The sequence below is a fragment of the Pinus tabuliformis genome, chromosome 6 (genome assembly GCF_031772625.1).
Source record: "Pinus tabuliformis cultivar Carrire ecotype Pingquan chromosome 6, CPIR1, whole genome shotgun sequence".
In the NCBI taxonomy this organism is placed as follows: Eukaryota; Viridiplantae; Streptophyta; class Pinopsida; order Pinales; family Pinaceae; genus Pinus; species Pinus tabuliformis.
In genome coordinates, this window is record NC_142292.1 from 1,856,519,288 (window position 1) to 1,856,530,132 (window position 10,845).

At 35.6% G+C, this 10,845-nt stretch overlaps 1 protein-coding gene across 1 annotated transcript; it reads right to left on the minus strand.

The window, feature by feature from the left end:
- Window positions 1-244: 244 nt before the first annotated feature.
- LOC149266470 (heat shock cognate 70 kDa protein-like) lies at window positions 245-2,065 on the minus strand. Its single transcript, XM_089408336.1, has one exon. The coding sequence runs from the start codon at window positions 2,060-2,062 to the stop codon at window positions 245-247; it is 1,818 nt and encodes a 605-aa protein (XP_089264462.1). The 5' UTR covers window positions 2,063-2,065.
- Window positions 2,066-10,845: the final 8,780 nt, after the last annotated feature.

Consider the following 10,845-nt stretch of genomic DNA (forward strand, 5'->3'; position numbering starts at 1 on the left):
ATTTGGCACTCACAACCATCTTAATTTATCCTAATTTGGATAAATAACACAGCCTCCCATCAGAAAAGGGCTAAATTTGCTTCTATTGTTCGCAGACAGACAAAAAAGACAACATTATGTCAGTATGGAATATAATGTTTAATGCATTATGAAAGAGGAACTATATATCATAACTTATACCTCCTAAATCAACATGCTATGAAATTTTCAAAAGCTTCAGTAAATTTATGTTATGCTTAGCGTGTCAAAGGCTGCATGTGCTTGTCAAACCTATCAATTTATCTTCAAACTCGTAAAGATGCGCACACTCATTCTCATCTAACCATTCCTCTACACCATTCAGCATTTGGACAATATCTCCTGCCGTTCCGTCGTTCATCTTTCCCTGGATCTGGGCCTCTTTCACTCTGCTTCTCATGTTATAAACATAATTCTCCAATTTTGCTTTGGCAATATGCTTCTTCTTTACCTCTTCGTCCTCCCTTCTGAATCTCTCGGCATCACCCATCATTCTTTCGATCTCCTCTCTGCTTAGCCGACCACAATCGTTCGAAATGGTAATGAAATTGCTTACTCCACTTCCCTTGTCGCGGGCTGACACCTGCAGAATTCCGTTTGCGTCCACAACAAAGACAACTTGAAGGCTTGGCACTCCACAACGAGCTGCCGGAATTCCCTTCAATGGAAATTTACCCAGCAAATTATTGTCCGCAACCATTCCTCTCTCGCCTTCATACACTGCAAAAGGCACTTCTACCTGATTGTCAACCGCTGTAGTGTAAGAAACCTCTGTCTGAGTTGGAATGTGAGTATTTCTCGGAACGACTACAGACATGACACCCCCTGTAACTTCGATTCCAAGGCTCAAAGGAGTGACGTCCAGAAGGACTAAGTGGATATCTTCATTATTCAAGACAGCTGCCTGAACTGCAGCGCCATATGCAACAGCTTCATCAGGATTTATGTTTTTGCAAAGATTATTTCCATGGAAGAAATCTTGGAGGAGTTCCTGTACCTTTGGAATGCGAGAAGAACCTCCTACTAAAACCACTTCGTTAATTTGCTCTTTGTTCATCCTCGCGTCCTGCAGACATTGGTTGAGGATACGCATGCACTTATCGAAGAAATCGGTATTGAGCTCTTCAAACTTGGCTCTCGTAATCTTCATGTGAAAATCTAGACCTTCGTAGAGACAGTCGATATCAATCATAGTCTCTACCACTGAAGACAAATTCCTTTTCGCCCTTTCGCATTCTGAGCGGAGTCTCCGAAGGGCTTTGGCGCTTGTGCTCATCTCCTTCTTGTATTTTCTCTTGAAATTATCAACACAGTATTTGAGCATCCGATTGTCGAAATCTTCGCCACCCAAATGTGTGTCCCCTCCAACAGCCTTCACCTCAAATTTACCTCCCTCCACAGTAACAATGGAAACATCAAAGGTACCTCCGCCAAGGTCGAAAACCAGGACAGTATTTTTTGCATTAGAGGAATAAACCTCACTATGAAACCCATAAGCTATAGCTGCAGCGGTGGGTTCATTAATAATTTTCATGGCGTTAAGACCGGCAATGGTGGCCGCGTCTCTAGTAGCCTTCCTCTGAGAATCGCTAAAATATGCCGGCACTGTGATCACGGCATTCTTGACATCAGAGTTTAGGTATGCTTCGGCTGTGGGCTTCATTTTTACTAATACCATCGAAGAGATCTCTTCGGCTGCGAACATCTTCCTCTCGCCCTTGTATTCAACTTGGATAACAGGCTTTCCATTGTCTCCGGCGACAACAGTGAAGGGCCATAGTTGAACGTCACTCTGCACAGAGGAATCAGTGAACCGCCTTCCAATAAGCCTCTTGGCATCGAAGACGGTGTTGTGGGGATTATTTGCAATCTGATATTTGGCGGCATCTCCAACAAATCTCTCGGAGGGAGTGAAGGCAACAATGGAAGGAGTGGTTCGGTTGCCCTGATCATTAACAATAACCTCCACTCTATCATGCTGCCAAACTGCTACGCAGCTGTAAGTTGTTCCAAGATCTATGCCAATCGCCGTGCCTTTACTCATTGCACCTATGGGATTCAGAGGTTTGTATTATACCAAAGGCCAAAGCAGTCACTGTATTATCCCAAGAAAATATAGCGGTCCTTCAAACTAAGTCCTGACACATTGGCAAAACAAAACCATGAATACCAGATTTAAGATGCAGATGAAAAACCCTACAGTAACTTCACTTTATTTCACAATAATACGGGGAAATATCAGAGAAGATATAGCAATCCGCCGATGGGGACGCTGAATGCATGCCAGGAGGAGATCCCGGTTCGACTCCGATGAGCTCACCTGTTCTCTTTGGTGCCAACTCTAACTGAATCTGGGAATGCTGTGGTGTAACTCATAGAAGTTGAAAGCTGAACCTGTTATCCGGCAGAGACCTCGCCTATTTCCCTTCTCATTAATTTAAAACTTACCCCCAATAAAATTAAAAAATATATATATACAGCAAAAGGACTCCAAACGAACCAGGGCGCCTATTTGCCTTCTCATTAATTTAAAACTTACCCCAATAAAGTTGAAAAAATAATATATATATATATATACATACCAAAAGTACTCCAAACGGACCCTGGCCTGACCTCGAAGAAACCCGCAAAACGAACAATTACCAACGTTCACACGATGCCCAGCAATAAACACTCCGCAGAAACCCTGATTGGACTTATAAGCCCCTACATTCCCCGAGAAATATCCATCATAAGTCTACCCTACAATCCCGACGGTGAGCAATAAGTATCCGTAATCCCCCTGCATTCCGGCAAGAGCTATTTTCAACCCCATAACATATTTATGATGCCTGACATGTTCGGGAGATAGCCGTTTATAACGCGCAGCTTTTTCTTTTTTTCTATAATTATCTGGACGCGTGTTATAAAAGGTTATTTCCGACGCATGTCAGAGTGTCATAAATATGTTATAGGATTGGAAATAGGACTCGCCTTCTCCCCTAGAAATATCCATCATCATTCCCTACAATCCCCGACGGCGAGCAATAAATATCCGTCATCCCAAAATGCAGTATTACAGATTTATACATCGTTCAATGTGCAGGTGTTCAACCATACGCGAGATGAATGGGCCAGCCATAAATATGCATTCTCAAAAAGGGGGGATTTAATGATTTATGCATGGTTGAATGTGGGCAACCCAACAGGTTTTATAGTGGGTTTTAGCCGCTGTGATATGGGGACTCCTATCTCCTTGGTTTCTCGGCAACAAATAACGCGATTATTTGTGGCAACTGTTTCATGACCATACAATACCAACGCGAATGCGCTTCATGGACATAGCATACATGATAGTACTTAATCGGACATTAATACTCATCTACCTATTTGATTTGAATTCAAATTTGAATTTCGAAACGCGCTATTTTATTTATTTCAATGGATTTCAGCGATTCACCAGGGTCCATTGAGAAACCTCACCATGTGTTGCCTCTTCGTTACTCCTTTAGGCCTGTCGTTCTGGTATGGAAGGCAAGCCGAGGATGACAGCGAGCTAGCATACTTTGGAGACTGCATAAAGCTCGCCCACAGAGCTTGAATCCGTGCCATTGCTGGTTTGGAATTTGAAATTGAATGGATGATCCTCAACTAAACATGGTTGTGAACCAGCGTGCAGTGACTCATTTACTAATGATGAAACCAAAGGCCTATATTCCATAGCTAATCTCCCTTGGGCCTTACCACCTTGGGCCTTACCACCATTGGAAGATGGAGAAAGATACTGAGTCTCCTTGTGCGGAGCTTTAACAGGTAAAAAAGAGGTACAAGATAAGGTTCGCGACCACATTCTCGCATAACCTGTGCTAAATTCGTTTCTCTCTCATAATTTCGATGAGTATTCTCAAAACTTCACTCTAATGATGGTTCGTAGATTTATCCTTCCTTTTACAATCATTAATCCTCGCATCCTCCTCTTCTATATCAATACACAACTTAGACTCTAAAACAAAGGTTTTTGTGTGGCTTATTGCATGCATATCATGCACTATATTATTAAATTGGAGAATCAGATCCCGTTAGGTTTTTGTGTGGCTTATTGCATGCATATCATGCACTATATTATTAAATTGGAGAATTAGATCCCGTTGTGTGCGCTGAAGGGAGTTTTCGACTACATGACAAAGACAAGAGACGCTCAAAGCTTTCCATTCAATCCTCTGTTGTTAGATATGTGCTAAGAGGTTTCTCCTTTCTCATGTGACATTTTGTGCCTTATTATAGCTGAGCATGAGCTTAATATATTGATTTATGAAATGGCAAATGCGCTGCATCCATACATCCCTTTCTAAAGCCTTGCTAATGCAATCTAGCGATGAAAGCCAACAAAGGTGAATGGGAATACCATCGAATGATTTTAACGACATCCTCGACAAGTCTGTTATATGGATCTGGGATTGTCTCTCCATTGTTCGAGGGTTGGGGATGTTATTGCAAATATATAAGGACGCCATTCAACAATAGCTTTTTATTTACAAGAGAGCCCCAAATGGTGATTCAATAACAACGACTCTATCTTTCTTTTCCTCTCGAATTTTGTCTCTGTTAATGATAATAAACATGAAATTTTTTCCTTTTCTTCTTTAAGTTAAGGCCTTGGTTGTCCTCTCCAAAAACAATGTTTGGTAACTTTTTAAATGTGACAATTAACAATCTTTAGTTCAATGAAACATTTCTGTATTTTAACAATAAATTCGATGGTCTACATTATATATCTATCAAACTTTATCATAATGAAATTTCCACTGAAATTTCAATGGTCTACATTATATATCTATCGGACGAGTTTTTTTCAATTTATTTTTATTTATATTTTGAAAATCTTCTAATTAGCTTTTTAACTTACATAGTGTTAAGTTTTTGAGAAGAAAATTACCTTTTTTTTTTCTAATATCAAAATTATATATTTTGAAATGAATATTGCATATAAAATATTTCAAAAATTTAAAGTAAAAATGTTTTCAAAACTTCGAAAAACCAAACATTTCTAATAAACATTAGAAATTTAATGGCATTTTTATAAATAGCTTACATGTTAATAACTTAATCATTAATGAATACTTTTTAAAAAATTATTAAAATTTTCTGTTTTAAAAGAAAATATTTCAAAAATTCAAAGTGTGGTTAAAAATGTTTCAAAATTCAAAATTTGGTTTAAAATATTTTTAAAAATTTTCATAAAAAATAAACATTTTTGATAATATATTCAACAATGTTATTTTTATTTATAATATATATTTGTTAATTTATCATGTTAGTTTTTCTTTTAATGAACATTTTTATTAGTGTTATTGAATATATAGATTTTTAAATATTTTTTAATTACTATAATTAAATTAGTTTTTAAATTTGTGATATATAATTTTTAAATAAAAACTAATTATTTTATAACTATTATTTTTATTTTATATATTTAAATTATAAATATATTAAAAAATTAATTTAAATTCACTGACAAATAAGAAATTAATTTAAATTCACTGACAAATAAGGAAAGAAAAGATAAGATTATTCAAAGCAGTGTTGTATGGCATTCTATTATTTATGGTCTAAAAGGACTTGTTATTGAACAATCAAATATCATTATTTAATTAAGTTTGAATTTTTTTTAAATAGTTTATTATTTACTCAAGGACAAGTAACAAATATCCAATTACAAATTATTCATGACAATGTATATATTATTTATACAATAATATGGAGATATATATAATTTAATGTATATGTACAAATATTGATGGCCCACATATTATTATAGACATTGAAAAAATGTTTATTACCATTTTGTTTAATGGAAAATAATAAAATATAAGTGAAATATAAATGTGTGTGTACAAATACATAGTAGTATATGGTTTTTGTCTTTCTAATTATATTTTTACTATGATCAATAAAAATTACATATATGAGATTTAATATTTATAAAAGAGTCTCAATGATAAATGAATATTTCATTCTAGTTTAATAGAACATGAAAAACTACAATCATTATATTCCTTATACAAACATATAGCTAATATATTATCTTATTATCCCAAACAAAAATACTTATAGCCTTGACATAGACACTATTTAGATAAACTAAAACTAGTAAAAGATAAGACGAAAATATTAAGAATATGGCCATCCTTAGAGTTATGAAATGAATATGCCAGTTTCTCGATACTAAATCCAACCTTTGGAAGAGCATGAAAACTTTCCCTCTTCAAATATTGGCATTAAAAGATATTTTTCTACAATTCAAAGCCACTTCATCCTATTCACAACAACCAGTTATTCACCATTTTTTTTATAGTTATAAGCATAAATAATAATTGGATTTCTGAATTTTTAGCTTTATACAGTTTTCGAATTCAAATATCTGATCTGAACGAAATACTCTGCTATTTGTCAGTGAGAAGTTCCAATAAGATGTCTTTGTAATTGATGTTTGACAATGATACTTTCGGCGAAGTCCAATCCACTGAGATATGTGTCGATCTGAGTGTACCATGCTCGAGGTGCTTGTTTGAGACCATACAAGGCTCTCTTGAGTTTACACATGTATCTCCCGGGCATATATCTCAAATCCCTTTGGCTATTATATGTAAATTTCTTCCTCAACAACACCATTGAGAAAAGTGGTGTTCACATCCATCTAATGGATTTTGTAGCCCATTTGCGCATCAAATGTTAGAATGGTTCTAATGGAGGAATATCTTGCAATTGGGGCAAATTTTTCTTCATAGTCCACTCCCTCTAACTGAGAGAATCCTTTGGCCACAAATCTAGCCTTGTACTTTTTGATGCTCCCATGAGCTACATCCTTCACTGTAAAACCCTCCTCCCACATCCACCCAAGTTACCGTGCCATCCGGGGTAAACATGAGATGAGAGACTACTATGATTAGATTCAATCTCCTAGGTGACCTTAAGGAAGTGGAATCAACGGAATATCACACATAGCCATCCAACACCATCAACAAAACCCTCGGGAGACAAGTTAACCACTCAGACAACCTGTTCCGAGGTCCCATTGTTGTTCTTGACAATTTAAGGTTCAGTCGCTCTCATGCTATGGGCAAGGGAGCGACCAGAGACCTAAAGTCACTCTCATAGGCTTGCATGCCAGCGTCTATGGATGAAACTTACCAATTATGTGCGAGTGACTCCGAGATTTGAGCCACTTTTTCAGGCCCAAAGCCCGAGCCACTGCCTAGAATGGAATGAAAGCTCATAATTAAGTAAAGCACAGGGAAACAATGATGCAAAAGTAAATAGTTAATCAAGGCCTTAACCATACCCTTACTAGCCATGACAGGAATTCCATCAAACATATCATCGACATGTAACCTACAGGTATAAACAACAAAGTTAAGTGTAGGGATATCTTACTTATTTGAGAATCGCCATGAACCATTGTTTCCTCATGTCACTTCCTTTGCCAATTTCCCTAGCCATCAATAATTAAATTAACACCCATAGGATGTCTTTCCAAACATTCAGCTTGGAATAAGTGTTTCATTCATTCATGGTTATTGTTTTTAACATTTATTACATGGAATTTTCACCAGGGTTGTTACATTCACTTTGTAGATCCATCCATCATAATTAGGTCGAAACAAACAAACTTTATAGTGGGGCAACAAATCCTTGATGGCATAATCTCGGCTCATGAAATACCTCACTCTTCGAAATCTCGACGAAAGCCAGGGATGTAGATGAAATTGGACTTATCCAAAGCATATGATCACTTAAATTAGCAATTCCTCTTTCAGATGCTGACAACAATTATATTTTCTTAAGACTAGATATGATGGACTAGATCCATGGTAATAACCCCTTTCTTTTCTATTATTCTCAATAGATATCCCTCAAGGAAATTCCACTCCATCCAAGGCTTGAGGTAAGGCGCTTCCTTATCCCCATTATGGTTTATTATCACAATAGAAGACTTGGTCCATTTTCTTCAAAAGGCAAAGTGAGAGGGTCACATAAAAGGAAAAATATCCCTAAAATTGATCTCTCGGCAACACACCAGCAATTTGTGGACAATAATATGCTCTTTGGAGAATTGAAAATTTGAGAGATTAAAGCCTTGCATGTTATTCTGGAAAAGTTTGAGCTAGCCATAAGTATTTTGTTTCCTTTCTCTTGCGTCGTTTTCTGACTTGCTATCACATCCATGTCTTGCTGTTGTATTTATGCTACAGAATGAACATGGGGAAAATTTGAAAATTGGAGATAGAGCAGAGGATTAAAGGAACGTAGGAGTGATCAAGTGTGGGGAGATCGAATAGGGAGAACAGAACTTCATATCGGATATACAGGGATTACATGAGCTCTGAATTTAGAAAAGGATCGCAAAGGAATCAAGGCCAAATCGCAATCGTATCGGCGTAGGAGAGGTCGTGGCAGTCAGGGGGGTGATTTTCATTTAATATTACAAGCATATTTTAACAGAGGAAAACTTCGTAAAACTTGGCTTAGTGGGCTTGAAATATTATTAAAATTGGCAGATAACTCTTTTAGGTACGGAAATTGCATATATATAGAAGATGTGTATATACAGAGGTTGCGCCTATATAGATACTGTGTTTTTGTGCATATATAGAAATTGTGCATATACGGAAGATATGCACATATATTCTATATATCTGTCACTTTCTTATATGTGCATATCTTCCGTATATACACGTCTTTTATGTATTTGCATCATATATGCGCAAATTCCATATACAGAAATTGTGCATATATGAAATATATGCACATATCTTCGGTATATCCGTAACTTTCTTATATGTGCATATCTTCCGTATATGCACGTCGTTTATGTATCTGCATCGTATATGCGCAAATTCCATATACAAAAATTGTGCATATATGGAAATTGTGCATATACAGAAGATATGCGCATCTCTTCTGTATATACATAAATTTCGTATATGCGCAAATTCCATATACAGAAATTGCGCATATACGGAAATTGTGCATATACGCAATATATGCGCATATCTTTCGTATATGTGCATCTTTTGTATATGCGCAACTTCCGTATATGCGCATATCTTCCGTATATGCGTAAATTTTTTATATGTGCATATCTTCCGTGTATGCACGTCTTTTATATATGTGGATCTACTGTATATGCGCAATTTCTGTATACAAAAATTGCGCATATATGAAAATTATGCATATACGGAAGCTATGTGCATATCTTCCGTATATGCGTAACTTTCTTATATATGCATATCTTTCATATATGTACATCTTTTATGTATGTGCATCTACCGTACATGTGCAACTTTCATATATGGAAATTTTTCCTATACGGAAATTGTGCATATATGGAAGATATGCGCATATCTTTTGTATATGCGAAAGTTTTCTATATGCACATATATTCCAGGTATATGTGCAACTTCCGTATATACACATAACCTCCATATATGTGAAACTTTAGTATATATTACTTCCGTATATGCGTAACTTCCTTATATGTGTATATCTTCTGTATATGCATGTCTTTTATATATGTGAATCTACAGTATATACGCAACTTCCATATACAGAAATTGCACGTATACGAAAATGTGCACATATAAGAAAGTTATGTATATACGGAAGATATGCGCATATCTTCCGTATATGCACAATTTCCATATATGTGAAATTTCCACATATAGAAATTGTGCATATACGGAAAATATGTGCATATCTTCCGTATATCCCTAACTTTCTTATATGTGCATATCTTTCACATACTCACGTCGTTTATATATCTGTATCGTATATGCGCAAATTCCATATACGGAAATTGTGCATATATAGAAGATATGTGCACATCTTCCTTATATACATAAATTTCATATATGCGCAAATTCCATATACAGAAATTGTGCATATACAGAAGATATGTGCATATCTTCCGTATATACATAACTTTCTTATATGTGCATATCTTCCGTATATGCACGTCTTTTATGTATGTGCATCTACTGTATATACACGTATTCCATATACGAAAATTGTGCATATACACAATATATGCGCATATTTTTCATATATGTCCATCTTTTGTATATGTGCATCTACCATATATGCACATATATTTCGTATATGCGTAATCTTTTTATATGTTCATATCTTCCGTATATGCACGTCTTTTATATATGTGCATCTACCGTATATGCACAACTTCTATATACAAAAATTGTGCATATACAAAATATATTCGCATATCCTCCGTATATGTGTAACTTTCTTATATGTGAATATCTTCCATATATGTACGTCTTTTATGTATGTGCATTTACCCTACATGTGCAACTTCCATATATGGAAATTATGCATATACGGAAGATATGCACATATATTCTGTTTATGCGAAACTTTTCTATATGCACATATCTTTCAGGTATATGTGCAACTTCCGTATATACATAACTTTCTTATATGTGCACATTTCAGTATATGTGCAATTTCTGTATATGGAAGTTGCGCATATACTGTAGATTCACATATATAAAAGACATAAAATATATGGAAGATATACACATATAAGAAAATTACACATATACAGAGGATATGTGCATATATGGAAGTTGCGCATATACGGTTGATGCACATATATGGAAGTTATATATACTAAAGTTTCATATACATGGAGGTTATGTGTATATACGGAAGTTGCACGTATACCTGGAAGATATCTGCATATAGAAAAGTTTTGCATAAACAGAAGATATGCGCATATCTTCCGTATATGCACAATTTCTGTATAAGCAAAATTTCCATATATGGAAGTTG

Excerpts from the sequence above, each read along its gene's own strand:
- LOC149266470 (XM_089408336.1), bottom strand. The coding sequence starts at position 2,062 with ATGAGTAAAGGCACGGCGATTGGCATAGATCTTGGAACAACTTACAGC.